At 38.0% G+C, this 20,610-nt stretch overlaps 2 protein-coding genes across 2 annotated transcripts in view; one reads left to right on the top strand and one right to left on the bottom strand.

The window, feature by feature from the left end:
* Nucleotides 1-324: 324 nt before the first annotated feature.
* Nucleotides 325-15,375, bottom strand: cavin1a (caveolae associated protein 1a). The gene is made up of 2 exons (XM_008417052.2): nt 14,632-15,375; nt 325-1,779 (listed from the first exon to the last, which is right to left on the bottom strand). Exons 1-2 carry the CDS (start codon nt 15,124-15,126, stop codon nt 1,018-1,020), a joined length of 1,257 nt encoding a protein of 418 aa, XP_008415274.1. The 5' UTR covers nt 15,127-15,375; the 3' UTR covers nt 325-1,017.
* Nucleotides 15,376-17,433: 2,058 nt separating this feature from the next.
* Nucleotides 17,434-20,610, top strand: part of LOC103469401 (V-type proton ATPase 116 kDa subunit a-like) — a 12,736-nt gene continuing 9,559 nt past the window's right edge. The window contains exons 1-6 of the mRNA XM_008417051.1: nt 17,434-17,572; nt 18,599-18,761; nt 19,136-19,214; nt 19,378-19,475; nt 19,875-20,039; nt 20,156-20,163. Of these exons, the coding sequence (XP_008415273.1) occupies nt 18,645-18,761; nt 19,136-19,214; nt 19,378-19,475; nt 19,875-20,039; nt 20,156-20,163 (467 nt within the window). The 5' untranslated portion in view covers nt 17,434-17,572; nt 18,599-18,644. The remainder of the gene's footprint in view (nt 17,573-18,598; nt 18,762-19,135; nt 19,215-19,377; nt 19,476-19,874; nt 20,040-20,155; nt 20,164-20,610) is intronic.

The following is a 20,610-nucleotide window of genomic DNA, read 5'->3' as shown; positions in this document are numbered from 1 at the left end:
GTTRGCGACTTTGGTGGGTTCTCTCCGATTTACTTCCTGCAAAGTGAATCAAGGTTTGACACCAGTCATTTATGGACACTATGTTTTGAAAAAATAAGAATTTAATCCCTATTTTTTTAGACTAAATGTTTTACAAATCAAACACTTTAAAGATCTGTAATAGTGTAGAATGATCCAGTTCAGAATTAACCAGTCTACACAGTGTTGTGCTGATCTTTACATAAAATGGTTCTACTCCCAAGAAAGACTTTTGTCTTTTCACAAATAGACTGATAAATATGTGTCATTTTTAACTGGAGATGATAAAATGCAATCCAGAGGCCATTAAAAACACATCAATAGCACTTTTATTTAGTGCCAATTAGAATGATCACTTTCCAATTTCAGCAGCATTAACAAACCCCTCCCCCCAAAAATGTCTTGTTTACACACCTCAAAGAAACTACCAATCCTACTGACAAAGCATACAAATATACAATAGAAAACATGTTCAGGGTGCAAATATCAAATTATTTATTTATTTTGTTGGCCTCGGGTTGCCCCCAGGCTGTTTGGCACATGGGTACAAAGTCACATCACCCATATCAAAAACTACCACTGGTCATTCATAACATCTTGCATGCCAAACAGGTGAAAGGATTAACTTAATTCTTTTATTATGAGGTATTAAAACTTTTTTTTTTTTTACTGTGCCTTTGCTTCAGTCAAACCAAAAACAGAAAAAAAAGAAAATCAAACACTTGAAACACTTGATACACATATGTCTAGCATAACAACCTATTTCAAAAGCTAGCATTATTTTATATATATATACATATCTATTATTTGCATAACAGATATGAGCAAAAATGGAARTCATTGTTGCCGCTGGGTACAATAAAATGACAAAAGAGCAAATRAGGTGTCAAACTGTGATCACCTCAATAAAGTCTCTAAGATCATTACAGTGTCCTTTCGATTAGACTCATTCATCGACATTGTTTCCTTCTCATTCTTTACTTGTCTTCTGGACGACTTTTATTCACTTCCAACYTTCTTTAGATGCTCTGRTTCCACCCTGACCAGYTGAGAGTCCTCAGTTATCTCTACCAGGCCCTGCATCTCTGGACCATCTACATTCACCAGCTCTCCTTCCTCCACCTCCACATGCATACCCAGCCCGTTCTCTCCCTCTGGCTGCGTCTCTCCCTCCGTCACCTCGACCATCTCTGTGTTTTGCACCACCTCCTCCTCCCCTTCCCGGATCTTCTTCACATGGAAGGTAAAGGGGGGGACGCGGTACACGGTTGTCTTGGAGCGAGCATACTCTGTGTGATCAGGAGTGAGGGATTTCTTGAACTTATCTTTGGAGCTTTTCATCTTTGCCTTCCGCTCCTGGTTGGGGGTCATGTGGGTTCCAAGTTTGTTGATCTTTTTCTCGAGGTTGTGCTTCGTCTTCTCAAGATTGTCACGGGTTTTCTGCCTCGTCTTCTCCAGGTTCTCGCGGGTCCTTTGCTTGGTCTTTTCCAAGTTCTCCTTGGTCTTTAGTTTGGTTTTCTCCATTTTTTCTTTGGAGAAGGCCTTCTTTATGTTGTCTACTTGCTGCTTGGTGGTGCGTTGGAGACGCTTTGTACGAGACTCTTCGATAATTTCTTCAACCTCAATTTCTTCATCAGAATTGAGATTTTCTTTAACTCCTTCTTGTCCATCCTCAGGTATTTGCTCTAGGCCTTCCACTGCTTTGCTTTCAGTTGTCTCTGCTGTCCTGGGCTTGGATTCCTTTGGTGTCTTCACTTGGTCCTGACAGTAAAAAAAAGGAAGGGAGAAGAGAAAAAGGAACTATTAATTTGCTGAAACTGAGTGTGAATTAAACCAGATTGCAACATGATAGCTGCTTTTTTGGAAACAATACAACAATGTTATTTGATTTATTGTGGAATGAAAGCTACCTGCCTCAGAAAAACAAACAAAAAACCCCCCTGATGAACCAAAACTCACATGGAAAATGTGAGCTGATAGTTTGCAGAGTGACGCATTAGCTTAATGTGCAACGCAAAGCTGCAGCTGGTGCAGAATGCCACCTAGTGGTGTAAAATGARCATCTCTAATAAAATTTGCAAAGATTTCAACTCAATAAGCATAATTTGTACTGCGTGACATATACATTAAATATGACTTAACTCATATTTAACTCCAGAGCACGAGTTGATTGCTACCGCAATCAACCTGAAATGAAAGCMAAGAACGTCTTGCATCAAACCACATTACTTCCTGTCATTTGGTATCATTTTTGCTTCGAACCCTAAACCAAGTCTTTTGAAAGACACATTTTAGGAGAGATGAATGACAGAAATCCTAAATATATTTTGTAGCCAAAAAAACCCYCCAACAAAACAAAATCTGGAACCATTTGCATTTACATGCAAACTATCAATGTTTTGTAATTCAAAGGCTACTTTGATTTCATCACTTCATCTTATAATTTATTCAGTTTCACTTAAAACCCGCAGCACAAAAGCACAGCAGATTCACACAGGGACCGCTTTGTGTTGAGTGTAGAAAGTAAGCATTTGGTAAAGAGAAGAACAGATTCAGAAACTCCCACCTTGTTTTTCTTTTAACCAAGACAGCGAGAGAGGAATAGGAAGTTTATCTTTTTAWTCATAAACTGTTATGCTGGTATCCTTGAGGACACAAGGAAAGAAACAAGTGCTGAATAGGTGACAGGTGGACTATGAGCTTTGCAGGCACTGACCTTCAKGACTTTCAGGACTAAGGAATTTGATTTCACTCATATCATGCTAACAAACTCCTAGAGGGAAGACAGGTCTTACATTGTTGCCAGATCTCCAAGGAAAGGTCAGGGTGATTTTTTTTGTGTTATGTGGTATAAAAATCTGAATTGTAACTTTTGAAAGAGTGCTGAGAGCTTGAATCCAATAATAAAAAAAAACATACTGATATTATCCAAAAGTGTTTAACTTATCTTACTTTTTAAAAATTTGAAATCACTTCTGTTTAAACCTTAAAAGAGCCTCAGGGATATATTTTTTTTTCAAATTACGCCTTAAAGTAGACTTTTATTCTGCTCCTTGATTTTTTTCCCCCACACCCTGCTTGCCTAAATGACATTGATTTTTCAATTCACATCATCTGTATTGTTGATTGTTGATTTTATGTTGCTGTAAATAACTTTAGAAATAAGAATCTCCCAGTGTTACTTGATCTTTATTTAAAAAAAACTCAATATTAATTTGCGGTGAATAGTAAGAGCTCATCTACAGTGAGTTTGCCCTCAAGGRAGTATGGTGATATTTTGGCATAATGTCTCCTGTAACATGTTGCCAAAGACAGACAACTATTTTTTACTTATCACCCACACAGTTGAAACAGAAGTAAAGTACTAATTGGTAGCAAATGTCTTGTTTATGCTCTCTGCTGCAACACTCAACACTACTTCCTTAGGAGTTCTCTTAAAATATACAGTTCATTCATTATCATAAATGTAAACAGWCTAAATGTCTTCTGACAAAGGAGATGTTTATCTGAGAAGGTCCCTTACACAATCGAAATATCATTCAATCCAATATTTTGATAGCAGGAATAAATTGTGGTAGTTAAACACCAGCACACAGAAGAGAACAACTGACAAATTTAAGATTGGGATGATTAGCAACTCATAAATTAGGAAGTTTCTGTTGATAGTGAGAGATATTATGCCTTATGTCGGACTTGTAAAAGAGAAGCACCTGTCAGAATTTTCTACACTGTTTAAATACTGCCACACAATCACAAAACATASATTGCCTCCATATCTGGKGGTGTATATATGGTGGCTCTGGCCGACCCGCTGTGTGTGCGTTTATTTTGAGCTGGCCTTTTCTGCTTTCTGGATTCCATCTACACTCCTCTGGCCACCGGCCACTRCATWRCTSGGCCCTACAGACAGCCCASCCCTCGCCCCAGCTGAACAACACCATCCCCTGCAGTACAGCAACAGATAAACACAGCATGCTGCAACCATAGTAACCACCTCATCCTGCAGGCCATGCTGGCTACTGAAGATTGAGCTGAGCTGCATAAATAGGACATCGTATATACATGATATATACGATAGCAAATTTGCTGGATGATAAATTGTCCYGCTAATCATTTCAATAARGAATCATTTTGTTGCTTTGAGAGCATTTTATTGATAATGACATATTAGTGCAAGTTTGCCCCGTCATGGACCAGTAAATTTGGGATGCAAAGAACTTAACGCTGGAACTGAAAGATATGTTTAATTATCCAAAACAWCAACCACTAACTACATAAATCATAAACAATATGGATAATTGTGTATTTTCAAACAACACTACGTAATGATGTTAGTGAAATGAGACAGGCATCTCTCAAAAGAGACTAAAACATATTTAGATATTAAATAAATATGCAAGACGTTTGAGGCTCGTAGGAATGTGGCTAAAAAACTTTCCTGTTTACAGTCCATTGAGCGCTAAGGAAATCGTGGTGACATCAGTGAACCCTGTTTGGGTTTCCAGCCCTGATAACAAAACACAAGACTGAGAGCCTCTGTTTTAATATGTTAAATCCATTAGCGTCCCCGTGTTACCTTCCACTCTCCACAGATTTACTACTTCACAGCAGCGGAAAAGTTTGCCCGCTGTGTGAATGTATTCACTGACAGGTGCCAAGGGAGCGGGGACTAAGAATCTTCTGTTAAATAACATAAACCTCCCTTGTTGACGGCTCTTTCCAACAAGAGTAACTAAGTGGCTGGCCCTCATGGAAAACTTGATCCTAAGCATCCTGTTTTTGAATGGCTGCATATACTTGGCTATCTGTGAAGAGTAAAACAGGTCGGCTTTAAAACAAAATTAAATGATTCAGGAATAGAAAATAGGTTTGGAGAAAAATGCTATTCGAAGCAGAATGGCCACCCCTCAGAGATGAGAGCTCTCCTTTTGGGGGAAATGTTAATTTTGTAAATGTTTAAAGAAAGCTCTTACAAGCAAAATGTTATCGTACCTTCTCATGACAACCAGAGGCTGTTTTATTTTCTGTACCAGATGGGTAAAATTCGGAGTCAGTTAAAGGCGTAATATGATACATCGTCGCTATGGACAACAACGGAAACGGTACCATAAACTGCTGGCTTCTTTCTGTCTCCATTCCCCAGACTATTTATCCAGATGTTGTTGTGAATACCTACACTAATCAAAGAAACATTTAAACAGGTTAACTAAAAAAATATTCTTAATGGACATAAACCTCATTCAAACAACTACTAAATAAATCATAGTGAAATATCTTAAAACTGTTATATTAGTGGTAGTTATAGTTAGATTCAGCTTTCACTTCCTGTCAACCTTTCAATACTTTCCAGTTTGCATCACAAATAAGTCAGAATAATATCAAGCTAAATTAAAACTGTAGGTGCAAGTGTCGGAAAATGTCAGACTCACTGTTTAGATGAGTCCACACACTGTTAACAGATGCTCTTAATCCACCTACATCCATGCAACCATTTAACAGGCTAGAAGATAAACAGACACACACACTATTCCTTTAGAGGCAGTGTGATGAAAGGCCTCTTCAATGAGTCACCGGAGCAGCTGTCTTACCCCGTCCACTCCTTGCAGCTGTGCTGCTAGCATTCACAGTGAGTGATGTCTCTGACCGATATGTCGCTTTAGAGTGGGAGAAGGCCAAGGGAGAGATTGACATGGGCTGGAGGTTTGCGTGTTACATCTCGGCATGAACCTGCATCAGGATGCTTTGATGTCTAGAGACTGCTTGCAGGCTATAATATGACCGCTAATGTACTCTGGTCATTTATTCTAAAGCTTCCTACAYGGTCCAAAATAAACCTTAGACAATTCACAGGGGACTGGCTACCCGCCTACTACCGCTTTAGGTATTTTGAAGGTGAGTCAGATGACTTACGGCAAAATACAAATTCTGGGGCATGAAGTTTTTGAGATATAATTAGAATCCCCAGCGCCAATGGCGCTGGACTAAACCACWGCTTATATACAGATTCATTCAAAATGAGAGGTTTTATTTACCAGAAAGCCAGCATCAAATGGAGCTCTCTGATTTCCACAGCTCAGGCTTTCCACAGCCCYTGACTCTGAAACCACTGAAATCTCAGCATGGTTATTCACACTTAATGGTGTAAAATTGAGTTTTCCATTCCTGTGTTAATGTGAGCTGCCAAGAAAACTGGAAACAGTATGTGAAGGTATTACATAATGACTTCATTCTCTCCAGTAGTGCAATCTGTACTGACAAAGTGGTACATTAAGTAGACTTTTTAATTATATATTTTTTCAGTCTTACTTCAAATTAGTTTATATGTTTGTATTCCCTATAGACTAGCTCACCTAAGATTAAACAAAGAGTTGTGATAAATATGTATATTCTGTAAAAATCTATATTTAAATCATTTTCATTTGCATAAAAAAGGATGTAGAATACTATTCATGAGGTTGTATYATTTTCTCTTTTCATGCATAACTTAGTGAAAAGGGCTCTTAAGCCAAAGCCCTACTTCAAAAAGTTATTTTYGCCCAATGAAAATCTTGCTCTCAAGGCTCTGAATCAAGTCGTTGTTAATGTGTGTGAGGGAACTGATGCACTTTCAGTGGAAAAACTAAAATATCTACTATGACTCATAGATTCCCACTGTCAGCAAAAAAAACAAAAAAAACAATCGGTGTTGAAATTAAATGAAGTTGAGGGCATTTCATTTACACTGCAGTCCTGTTTCGTAATTTTTGAAAGCAACAGTTCAGTCTTAACCTGTGTAAATGCATGAGTACATGTGCTTACTGGCATAAATATAAGCGTTTGTGTGCAGGGAAAACATTTCTATAACATCATATTGTAGGTTTGTTGCATAGTAACTTATGTGATTTGCTKTACTTGACTATAAAAGACAAACATGCCACTGTTGCTAAATAGTTTAAAGGTTAATCCTAACCCAGCTTACAAAATGTTGCTCCGACTGAACCTAATACGGCTACTATTTATATTAGTAACAGGTTAATCTTCCAGAATATTTCAGAGCATGCAAAACCTAATGCCAAGGCTGCTATAAATCCCCTGGAGTTCTCACATGCAAAGAGCAAAAGATTCACATGCCACATAAGTATTGGAAAAAACCACAAAGGTGAATCTGACTGTGGATTCTCACTAAAAACACATTGCTTTCATTACCAAAATGTTAACTTAAAKCAATGAAACAGCTATTTATTATATATTTCTGGTTCAGTTTTACTTATTACTCTTATGACGATAAAAAAAAATCTACAGATCTAAGAAAATTGCAAACAAAATGACTGACATCTGTAAATCTAGAARTATGTTACAAAGTAATTTCAAAATCACTCCAAGAATATTTCAACAACTCTTTAAGGTCTAGTTTAAGTCCATACTTAAAATCTGCTAGAGACTCTTTAGCCATTAATGCTCAAAACCCCTCCAAAATTGCACATTTAGGTTTAGGGGTTAATTACTTTTTAAAAATGTATTCTATATATACTCTCTCTCTCTCTCTCTATATATATATAAATATATATATATTTATATATATATGGTCAATAAATCAATTTATTTATTGACCAAGATTACACAACTTTTTCGATTGCTTTTTTCATCTTTGTCTGTTACCTAATATAATCAATGCTAAAATCAATATATATGGTGTCAGTCAGTTTAGATGTTATTCAACTCAAAATTTGGATTAAATAATAAACATAATTTGGGAATAACTTTTGTTGAGAAAAAAATATTCAGATTTGGTACCATCTCAAAACATTTAGCCAGTGTTTTACTTTGATTACGTTCTCATTCATATTGGGATAATGTGCCRAATAAGCTTGGAGTGTATCAGCAGCATTGCCCAGAGCTGAAAAGTGGCATGAGGACACATATTTGTTCGCTGGCCAAGTAGCTGGATGACAGCTACAACTGTTCAAACTAGACGTTGACCTGATCCGTCTTCCAGTTGGTACATCCTGTTTGCTGCCATGGGATGTGGGATGGGCGTGCGTGGAGAAATGAGAAGGAATTTAAACTCACCAGGAGTAACTCAAGACCTCCTTCTGGCATTGTTTAAGAGAATGTTAATTATTTTGTCWGGGTAGATKTTGCTGATGAAATGAATATGCTACAAATTGAAGACCAAATTTGGGACGGATCCATGTCATGAAGCAGCATTTTATTTTTTTTTCTTACTATTTTCATTTATCAATTTATCACAGTACAATACACAAATGCTATGTTGCAGATATGGTTTATATAATCAATCAAATTCAATCAAATGTTATTTGTATAGCACATTTCAGCAGCAAGGCATTTCAAAGTGCTTCACATAATTAAAATAAAAATAAAAATAAATAATAATGATAGTTTTGGTCAATTGGTTGCAACTTCCAATCAGGAGAAAGACCCAGAAATCCATTATAAATACATTTTAGGGTGGATAAAGTAAGCTAACATAAAACTTCAGGAACTGCTTTCTCAAAATCAAGACTTCAGCCATATTTGTGGAATATGCTTAAAAGTTAGGTTTATTTCTCTCTATATGTTCTAWAACTAGATGAATTGAATAGGACTGAAATGGATTTACCGGTAAATCCATTTGCACCAACACCCACTTTAACACAGGCAAACAACGGCACAAAGGACCTTACAGGCAGCACTTTGAGCTATTATCAAATTACACTTGTTTTGTTGTGCTGTATGGTCCATAGGCCTCKCTGACAGGTAAGTGTTTGAAATGTTCCACATCACTGCTTACGCAGATTTGTTATTTTTTTGCTTTGGAAAAGCAAAGAGAAAAGAAAAACAATGCAGTGGCAAATACGTCTTGCTTCACAGGGACATTAATGGAACAACTTTTAGAGAAAAAAAACAAAACAATGGTCTGCATTTTTTAAAATATGAAAGAATTCCAAACAAAAGGAAGGGAAAGGGTTGTTTTTGCTCCAGGGTGAACTCATTTCCTTCTTGTTATCAGCAAAATATACATGTGGTGAAAGAAAAAAGGGAACCCCCAAACAGTGACCTGCATTTAAATGAGCCAAAAGAAACAACACTCTGGCTCCATGATGTYGCTCTCCGCTGCTAAAATAAGAGATAACACTGGAACACAAACATAACAGATATTATCTTCATAGWAATAGGATAGTGCTACATTTTGAGAAACATGTTTATTTATTGCTTAAAATTAAATGGAAAGGATTAAGACATAATTTAAGTGTAAACACATATTTATTTTTAAATTAACATGTACACAGACGGCATTATTTAGAATGACCATAAATAACCAGACTCAAGGAAGTAGTCCAGCTCAGATAAAGYACTGATGACAGAAACTATTGTTTCCATGTTCAGTAATGGAACCTACTAATTATGTAAACTACTCACTGTAGTTTACATCATTTTCCTAAAATAATTTTTTWAAATGTGTCAWATGTTGTATAATTCAACTGAAAAAAAGAAATGTTTTTTGAAACATTCTTYATCTAAAGTTCTTCAAATCTGTTCACTTGTGAGGCAATTTCTTTTCTATTGGCCATAACTGATATGTGTACCCAACAACATCAAATATTAATCAAAAATTGTATAAAACTAAGATTTTTTTCTTTTCTTTTTTTTTTAAACATTTTACCTTTAAAYAGATTTGTTTGTCTTTCAGTTAAACTGTACAAAATAGGTGAAGTTCTGAAATAAGCATCTGCTCTACATCACTAAAACGTGGGAACTTGATGTGTTTACATTTTGGTGATGTATCATACAACTTTGGGCTCAATGAACATGGGAACCAATTGCTATGTAATCTTAGTGCAATCTCTCTATAGACAGAAAATGGAGACAGGGAGTGTGTGCGAAGTGCTGTGGRTAATACTGGAAGAGCAATGCTATCAGTTCTGGATTATACGTCTGATTTGGATTAAAATAGGCCATCTCGATTGTGGGAGCGATAAGGGGGAGTGGCGTCTGAAGAGGGGGGTGCAGAGATGCCAGCAGAATGAATCAGAGCTCTATCTTTGTGCTGCTTGTTGACTTCCTTTCACTCAAGTTACTTGGTTTTACTTGCTACGACATGATAGGTAATTGAAAACACTTCATTGTAGAGGCGCTGACATGCAGTCTGTGCAGGGAAACAACAATTCAGTAAAGAGGCCAAAGGGCTTCCCATGGTTGGAATTCTACGTCTGGAGTAAGAGAGACTATGCTGTTACAGAGACGGGCAAGTTGAAAATCTATTACAGAAAAGTGAGCAGTGGTCTGCAGGGAGCACTGTCTGGCTGTGACTGGAGCTCTGCATAGAGTTGTTAGAGTAGTCTGTAACTGAGAAGTCCTCTAACCACCTGATAGAATGACCACATAGCTAACGCTGTTTTTGAGGAGCATCCAAACACACCCTGATTCCAGACGCAGGAATACCGTCTCGCCATGCCAGACTGGTGGATTGTATTGCATAAACTAGATGAAGACACCTGTAGAGTTTCATGAAATTGATTCATACAAGTTTCTGATCAAACTTTAAGTTGCATGAATTTTGAAAATCATCACTTGTTTTCTGTGCATGAGACCATGTGTTTGTGTCTGACATTCATGCCAGGTCGAAGACTAAATGCTGCCAATACACATCTTTCTCACTTTAGAACTAATGAAACTCAATTCAGCCCAATTCARTTCAACTCATTTACAAACACCTTAATAATACAAAAGAAAACCTAAATGTAAAAAAATAAAAAAGTAAAAACTCAAAGTGTCTTCAAAAACAAGACTTTACAACAAAAATCTTCTGTAACAATCTGTTTTACAGTGAGCCTGAAAAACCGTCTTGTAAAGTATGCTCTGGAGTGACTAAAGAGTGCAACATCAGAAGAGACTAAACTCTCAACAACAAACTTATAGACAATAAAGCATCTTGCCGTTAGCACCAAAGGATCTAATCTCTCACAAGAAGCAAAGGTCGCTCTGCTCTTTTTCCAGACAAATACCWACTTCTTTATACTCTGCCACCACCTTAACTTCTTCACCCAAAATAKAAATCTTTGTTTTGTTCACATTCAGGATGAAATGATTGTGCCCACACCTTTCTACAAAGTGATCCTTTGGTTCTTCATCACAGTCTGCAAACTGCAGAGTTCTTGAAATATTTCTGGAGCTGACAGGTCTCAAATTTGTACTGGAAGTCTAAGGTTTGCAGTGTCAAAGCGAAGGGTGAGAGTAAAGTCTCCTGTGGTGCTCCTGTGCTGCTGACCTCCTAGTCACATGGACACGCCCTTCCGGGTCACAAATTATGGTCGGTTTGTTACAGTTCTAATCTAAAAAATAAAAAAAAAGTGATTAGCACTGTTGCATTGCAGCAAGAAGGTCTCAGACTCAAATCTTAGCCTGGGCTTTTTCTGCTTGAAGTTCTCCTTTTTTTAATAAGGGTTTTCTCCTGTTATTCTATCCTCTTCCAATAATGGACTTTGATATTTTTTCACATTTAATKATCACTTTGCCATTTGGGCAATGCAAAGGTTCAGCGCTCTATATAAGGTTTATACGGTGGTCAAATAAGTACAAGACAAATGAATGAGTGGGTCTCTCTTGGCATATGAGCCACTCCAAGCTTCTGGCATGCCAAAATGTCTACATCTTTATCAGTAAAGACTAGGATAGCTTAGAACAACATTAATTACATTTATTTATTGAAGTCCATGCTTCAACATTTGAGTATGGCTTACAAAATTATCACAGCAGCTGAATATGGTCGGTATATGTGTCATTTCTGAGCTGCAACATTCAGGACACTGAAATAAAAAAAATAAAAAAACTGAAAATTTTGAAACAGCCAGATCAAATCCCGTGCAACAGCTTTCAAAGCAGTGTTATTTTTGCTCCATAAATCCAGCATTCACCAACAATTTCACACTGAACAAGAATCTACATGCAGATAATTACCATAATACGTGCAATTATAAATGAGGAGAAAACATGACTTCATAATTAACACTGTGAAGAATATCTATGTTATGTCCAGTCTAAATTATTAAAAGCCTGTTTTCTGCTCTGGGTTTAAATGTTGACAGCGACTAAGCCTGGCTGGTTGAATGTCAGTTGTAATATTTGTGGCAAGAATGCTGGGACTACATTAATAACCTCAGTGAAAAAGCAGGAGCAGCTTCTACTGTTGCCTGGGCAGATTTCATCCAMAGACAACCCAAGCTGGGAGACAGATCAAAGGTTTAGACATTTGTGTCTCTTTAGCTGATTTGAAGGACAAGCTCACCGCGACAGCTAAGGATCCCTTCCAGCTCTTCCTTCTAACTGATTCTCCAATTTTGATCAGCTGCAAGGGGTTCATGTTTAAATTCCGCATTCGCAGTCGTTGCATAACAACAACCAAAAGACCTGTGCATGAATTCACCTTCTAAATTATAGTATCCTGTTTATTTSAGTTTCTTTTTTCCTCTCGTGAGACACATGGAAATGAGGGGAGAAAAGAAATCATTGTAAGTGACACGCACTTTAACATGATTCACAGCCATGTCATTAATAAAATGGTCATAGGGGAAAAATATGGAAGAAGAATATGAAGTAAAGCCTCCATTGACTCACTGTTGGCTGCTACCAGCAGTGTCCTGATGACAGTTTAAATGTGATTCATGCTGAAGGGAAAACCTTCCACTGCAGTGCAGTGAGGACACCCACAATGCGAGGAATATTTGAAAGCTTCTTATGTACAGTGATATGCAATTTGCATGTGGTAATTATGTCTTTATTGCTATGCCCTGCTGTTGCCTGGCAATGCCGCTTCCCGTCAGGTTTAAATATAAAGCTTCCATCCCAGGTTTCCCAACCCGGAAACTCTCAACTGTGCGGCTATTCTCGGAGAGCACATCCAGCAGTGTGACACAACACWAAAATACAGCACCTGCACTCAGCTGAACAAAGAAAAGCAGGACGTCTCATAGCACACRGCGACAGATTTCACGTATTTTGCTGAAATCTGAGCGAGAATGACTTTGACATTGTGGGTGAAACCCAACGCACACACGCRGATAGTGGCAAAGCAATTCCATGGAGTCTTGCCTTAACCTCTACACGCTGTACTTCAACCCTTACATCAGTCTTACCGTATTTCTAATTCTAAACCCGTCCCGCTCCAACACATCAACACGCAAACAGAGTGAGTGGAAAGTGGTGAAAACTGGCTGAGAGCCAGTGCTGATTTGCATTGCTGCCAATATGTGACCTATCTATCACTTGGTCAGATAAACTGGACACAGTACAGCCACCCTTTTGATTAAAACAAAGTAGGCTGGAAGCCAGGGGAAACCACTGCAACATAACAGAAAGGCTTACAATCTCCAAAACAGCAGGAGGCACCTGCTTTACTGAGTAATTTATTGGGGTGAAGTGCCTATGATTGGATTTCTGCTGGATGCCAACAGTGTAACCTGCTCTTGCGGTGCAAAGAGTTTGTGCCTGCCAATATAGATCCCCAAGTAAGCTCCGCACATGTGAGGCTCGTCACCATAAGATCCCTCGCTACAGATGTATATGAGATTAACTCATCGTTTTTCCAGTAAGTGAAGCATCTGAGTTTATATAGGAAATTACTGCTGCATATTCAAGTGAGATTTTTTTCTTTTCTTTACAGAGTAGCTTCAACGTGTGTCAGACATGACGGCATGTCGAGCTAAAAAAAGAACTGCTCACTGAGGTAGCTATAGTCCTTTGACTAGTGCAGCTGGCACTTCTTATTTTCTTGCTTCTTTGATTTTTTTTTTCCAGACCACAAGTTCAAGTTATTTCTAGTTGAAGCTACTTATTTTTCTGTTTTGCACCTTTAAAACTGAGCCTGCCTATGCTTACATTGGTCCAATCATTAACTCAAGTGCGGTATTATGCGCCATAAATTTTAGCTTTGTCTTAAGACATTGTCAAGACAAAAAATATTCAACATGTTTTCACCTCTCATTACTCCAGACACCACCCTGTCCTCAGCAGTGGGGCGTTGGTTCTGTCTCAAATAGCTCCACATGCCTGTGTTTATAGGGCTTATATTTTCATTTACAGCCAGAAGTCTTTATATAGATTTCATTGGGCGATCACGTATGCCTGAGGAATGGAAGAAATTGCTACCTGTCCTGRGTTTTCCATGAAAGTTACAGGGTCTAGTCTGAACAGAAGCTGCACAGAAGCTTCTGAGGACAGGAGAGCTTTTGTTCAATACTTTGTGAACATTACAGCCTTGCTGAAGTTTTAGGAATGAGTGATTCTGAGATACGTGTCAWGGAATCTACGTAGCCTTGGCATCTCATCCTTCATCCTGAAAGGGCCGCAGTCCTCTTTTCATTTCCACTAACAAGGCTCAACTCATGCCACAAATTTGGCTTTTCTCTCTGCAGAGATGAGGTTAGTAGGTTGCYGCGACGGCCTTTCAGGTGAATTTCACACGTCTTTTCCAAACCTCCCTTCAGGATGTGGGGAATGCAACGTACCAAGTAGTAGATTAACACGATACTGTGAAGCTTTACATGTGTCAGTAGCAATTTCGAGATATTCATTTGAATCTGTTATGTCTAAAGGTATGCAATAAACTTATAAAAAGACATMTYTTCCACATTTCACCTGGTAGATGAGGACTTTGAAGTTCCGTCTCTTGAGCAGCTCGTACTCGTTGCTCTCCAGCTTCTTGATCTGGCCCGCCTGCTTTTCCAGGTTGCTGCGCACCGTCTTGACGTTGACGCTGACCTTGCGCACCTTGTCCAGCATTTTATTGACTGTGTTGGCAGTGTCGACGTGGTTCTTGGACAGCTTCGCCAGCTCCCCTTGGATGGTTGACACAGACTTCTCCATGGCCTCCTGTCGAGCCTCGAGTCCATTCTGGGTCTGCTGGATCTTGTCTACCACACCTATGATCTTGTCCAGCAGAGAGAGAATCATGACCCCGTTCATCTGCGCTTCACTCTTGCCTCCAGCATCCAGCACCAGGTCCACTTCTTCAGCTGGATCATCGTCATCTACTGCTGGCTCTGTAGCGGCGCCAACGAGAGCAACCTCTTCATCRTCGTAGGGTWTATCGGCATGGGCTGCATGTTCCTTTTTGACTCCTGCGTCTGCCATACCTAGCAACTAAATATACCGCCTCTTTACCAAAATAAACAAGCTATTCAGATAAGCCTTAGTCTGCTTTTCTTTCTTTTAGACAACTTCCWAACGTACTTTTTTGCCTCTTTAAATTCCTCTCAGTCAATCCTCTCTACCTCTCTCTGCCTTTGCTCTGGGATGCCAGCCAGCCAAGGGGAGTGGGGCCTCTCACAGCTGAAGCATGTGTGCCCTGACTCAAATGCCTCCGCTCACTGCAAAACCACCCAGCCAAACTTTTCCCTTCATGCACCCAGCCTCCACCCAGTACCAGCCTACTGCTGCAGCTCCACCCCATTCTGTGCCTAAGCAGAATGTCTGGAGACCCCCTCCTCTTAGTGGCATAACTCTCCCAAATAAAACGGCAAGGTGAGGCTCTCTAATGGAAACATCACAGAAAACAAGCTTGATGAAGCTCCAAAAGCAACAGCTGTTCATCTGTCTGTCTGTCTGTCTGTCTGTCTGTCTGTCTGTCTGTCTGTCTGTCATTTTAAACTGGATTCCGTTTACTTCAGTGTTTGTGTACACTTTAATTTAAATTGTGTGTTTGGTGATATTAACAGCTTAGTTTTGGYATATTATTTTGAGATAAAGAGCAGGATAAACACATCTGCAAATAAATACCTCATATAAAATGRCTTGCTGTGAGCTTACGGTAACATTTAGTGTATTCACAGTTTTTTCTCAGTTGCCTTGGTGCATTTCTCAAATCATTTTTGACATTTGTCAAACAATAAATGCATTTCTCAAAACAATTYGTACAAACAGCAAAACACTGTTGATTACCTTCAAAACTCAGTTTCTTTCTCAAAATCCTTAGTTCTTCTCTCGAAATTAAATATCTGTATCAATAAACTTGTCAGTGCATCAGGATGACAAATCCTTGTTTCATTGTGTGCTAATAAGACAGTCAGGTTTGATTGTTAAGTGTTTTGAATGTTGTTGAGGGTGCGACAATTCAACAGACACCCATATAATACATTTTGATCAACATGAAATAAGCAGTTAAAAATTTAGGAAAAAGCAGAGAGTCTTACATAATCACTTGATGTACAAAAAGATGTGCAACTTGTTCGAAAGAATAAGAAATTGCTTTTTTGATGAGCACAAGTGACACAATGATTTGAAGATTGAACATGTAATTTTGAGAATTTCAATTCTGCTCTGAGAAATACACCAAAGCAACTGAGAGCAACTGCATTAACATATTGTTTTGTGACCATGAATCGTACAGTAAAAACCCATCTGTAAATATGTCTCAGACAAATTAATTGATGAGCTTGATAGAGTAACATCAATGTTGCAAGTGTTGCTTTAAGCAACAATAGTCATATTTTATTTTTACAAACAGGAATGCCAGTTTCTTAGTGTATTTAATAAAAATTATWGCAACTTTTTTCTCTAAAAGTGTAGGCTCTTTTATGCCACCTGGGGGTCAAAATACACTTCGATAATAGTTGATCAAACGAGAAGAACATTGTGAATTCCGAAAAATACTTTCAAAATAAGGTAAACTAACTAAAACAACTGACAATTATTTGTAAATTAAATTCGCCGTCATGTCAGTGACATTATATGGTATTAAATGTTAGCAATGAATCCACTACAGTATTTAAGCTTTTCAACCTGTGGGTATGAGAAAGAAGTTGCTGTGTTTGACGTTTTACGAAATWTTTGGAGGTCATAGTCATAAAATAGGAAAATCGRTAGTCAAGACCTCCCAATTTTTAGCTGAAACATTCMAAATACGTAAATATTTAAATATAAGGTATACAATATTAAAGCATGAATGTAGTTACATGATCTGTTCACTAGAGAGCAGTATAGCGAGATTTTACAGCCCTTGATTATTTATTATTATTTTTTGTAGCGCCTCGACTGTAGATATTTGTATTGTTAGTAGCGAAACACAATACAATGATTATAACGCTAGTTTCCCTAAAGTAGTCATAAATTGCTCCATGTTTTTTTTTTTCGATTCAACGGATGTCTTTGCGATAAACTACTCAAAACAAAGTGAGCTACACCGTAATTTTCCGTAATGGTTTTCAAAATAAAAGTTTAGCGCTAGTTCTCCTAAAGCAGTCATAAATTGCTCCATGTTTTTTTTTTTTTTCGACTCAACGGATGTCTTTGCGATAAACTACTCAAAACAAAGTGAGCTACACCGTAATTATCCGTAATGGTTTTCAAAATAAAAGTTTAGAGCTAAGTCTCTAGTCACCGCTTTTGAGCCAATAGAGTCCACAGTTAGTGGTCACATGACGTGTGAACGCATCAATCGATACTCGTTACCAGGAGGATCCTTCCGCCTTGGTGAGCTGCGTTTACTCCTTCTTCTTTCCTCGGACCACTCCTCTACAAACAACCGAGAGAAAGTGAACGGGTAGCAAAGAGGAGAAAGGATACAGTCCATACTTTAATAGTAAGAATACCRACCAATGTGACTATAAGCGGTTTGAACCTACTTTAAAGTAGTGTTGACGTGCTACGGTGGCAAAAGTTGCTAAATATTGCTCAACAGGTGTGCTAAATAGTCGATAGCGTTTCTCAAAGCTTTATTTAGTTGCAACTTGTATTTAAAGTGTTGAAGCTACTTAAGTGAAGTAGGCGACAAAGTTAACATTAGCCTGAATGAAATTGATGTTTTCTGTTCGGTTTAGCAAAGACGGATAAGGCTAGTGAAGTCGAGCTGTTMATTTTAGCTGTGGCTAWTAGCTAATAAAATTACCCTGGCTTTAGCTTTACACTGATGAGGTTACTTATAGCATTTTATGTGGAWGTTGCTGTAAAAAAAAGTGCCATGTCAACTTAGTTTGTTGGGTAGTACCTGTTGAGTCACGGCTATTCGGAGGTTTGACAAGTGAACCCACAGTGGGACAACGTCCTAATATTTTTCAGTACTTTTTAAGTGAATAAAACACGAGGCATTATCCAGGTAAATGTATAAAAAAGAAGCAGAGTTGACGGGTTTACATAGCGTTGATGGAGCTGCTGTTGAATCTTGAACAAGTCAGCTGACTCATTGTAATCCCCGGATTAGCGMTGTGTGGTCGTTATGCTTGTTAGTTTCAAGGTATTCAAATAATCCTGGCATTTAAAGTGTGTTTTGTGTAAGAAGCTGCTGGATGCTAAAATGTTAATATCTACAAAATTAATTTTAAAGGTAAATTTAGCAAAAACCAATCAGTAAGTGCTAACCCATTTCACTTCAACCGGATTCTTTGAATGTTTTTTTTATGTTTTTGTCACATGTCCATTCATACCCACAATAACAGCGGTGTTGTTATGGGTATATGATTTGGGTGCAGCACAACTGTGTAAAGGTGACACTCAGCTGTTTGTGGACCTCTGCCATTAGAGATGGAGTGCAGAAATGCTATGAATGGCTGATCTGTTAAATTATTTCAGTTAATATTCWCAGTAAATGTTGAATGCTCTCTTTCCATAGATCTTGATTGAGTTTAGAGTGCTGGGCACTCCCAGCCTTCAACACCATGGGGGAACTCTTTAGGAGTGARGAGATGACCCTGGCCCAGCTCTTCCTCCAGTCGGAAGCTGCTTACTGCTGTGTCAGTGAACTGGGAGAGATTGGGATGGTGCAGTTCCGTGATGTAAGTCCACAGCACTTTTTGTCTTTGGATTTTCCTATCTAAAAGTGCAGTTTTCAATGTTGCAGAATATATTAGTCATCTTTGTTTAGGTGAATAAAATTTGGCTACATTAGTAGTGCTGTTTAGATGGTGGATGCCCTTTGGGTCATGTGCTCACAGCTGACTCCTCGTTCCAGGCAAACCCTTTCCTAACTAGTCTCAAGGCAGTTTGTTGTCTCTGAATATAGGATGAGTGTAACAGAAGAGTCCTGTGCAACAGCTTGAGACCTTATCAGGCTTTAACATCCTCCAGCAGTTGTAAGAAATKATCAGTTGAGCAAGTATGTTTTGTCATTCAACTCTGTTCTTCTTTTTTTTTTCTTTTTTTTTTGCAGCTAAATCCTGATGTAAACGTTTTCCAGAGAAAGTTTGTTAATGAAGTGCGGCGATGTGAGGAGATGGATCGCAAACTGAGTGAGCTTTTCTTGTACAATAAACTTTTTAGAAATTCAAAAGCAATTGATTCTGTCAGTTTTTAACACGAAAAACACTGTTTGACATGCTTTAAAGCTTCTGCTTTCTGTGAGATTCTGTTGTTTTTAAGTTTACTTGTTTGGCTTTAACAATTGTTTGACAGGATTTGTTGAAAAAGAAATTAAGAAGGCCAACATTCCCATAATGGACACAGGAGAAAACCCTGAAGTTCCTTTTCCAAGGGACATGATTGATCTGGAGGTGATTGTTTTCTTCTGTTTTTATAAGCCTTCATGCAACAAGTCTGTATTTTTCATGTTTGTATTTCAGTTAATCATGAGATAAAGGTTGGAGTCCAGTGTGTTTCATTAGCTTAAGTAATAAAACAATAAAGATGTCTATAAGAACACAATAAGTGCAAGAAGAGTTTCATAAGTTTATTGCAAGAGTTATAAAAAAACAAACTAAAATCATGCTTTGAACAAATGTTCAGTCAGTTAACAGCATAACTGATCTTTTGATTATTAGTACTAGTTTTTTTTTTTGTTTGTTTTTTTTTTAGKGTTGAAAAATTACCCTCAAAATATAGATATGGACTTCAGAGTTCTTACAAATGGAGGTCTGGATCCTTACTCACTCTTTTTAWATTGTCCCTCACAGGCTACGTTTGAGAAGCTCGAGAATGAGCTGAAGGAAATAAACACCAACCAGGAGGCTCTGAAGAAGAACTTCCTGGAATTGACTGAACTCAAGCACATTTTGCACCGTACTCAGCAGTTTTTCAATGAGGTCGGTTTTATTCCTTTTACAGACCTCTGCAGTGTCGTTTTCTGCTTCTTGGTTTTCAGCATTACGTTTTTACTAAGAAACRGATGACTGTGAATTTGGTTGTTTCTGTTGAAKATTGCAACACCCTGAATTAAATCTACACGTAGCTTCAGTTGCTGATGTTTTATTTATATAGTACCTCAAATACTCAAAAACTAAGATATGGTGACATCAGTATTTTAACTGCATTAATATATTAATAAGTTGTRTTCCCTAATTGACTTATTTCCTGTTTTTTTTTTGTGTCTGAACCACATTTCACTGCACCGCTCTCATCAAAACACAAAGCTGCACTTATTTCTACTCGATTTTATCAAAAGGTGTTTTCACTCGTAATCTTTCATAGTTGTTCACATGACTGCAGCATCTAGCTTAGTCAGTCATTACAGTAAATGCACTGTTTGGTGCTTCAGCCCAGTGGTATTAAAGGCCAGATCCTGTCTGTGCTTAAGCAACCTTTGGCCAACATTAATTCCACTTCACTGCCTTCACAAGCAAAACTGTGTCAACTGACAGCGCAGAGGGATCTTTTACAGCTTCTTTAGATGAATCATTCACCTAAATCAGA

The sequence above is a fragment of the Poecilia reticulata genome, linkage group LG8, assembly GCF_000633615.1.
Source record: "Poecilia reticulata strain Guanapo linkage group LG8, Guppy_female_1.0+MT, whole genome shotgun sequence".
NCBI classification, from domain to species: domain Eukaryota; kingdom Metazoa; phylum Chordata; class Actinopteri; order Cyprinodontiformes; family Poeciliidae; genus Poecilia; species Poecilia reticulata.
The sequence above is the reverse complement of the archived record's forward strand: the minus strand, read 5'-3'. Positions and strand labels throughout refer to the sequence as shown.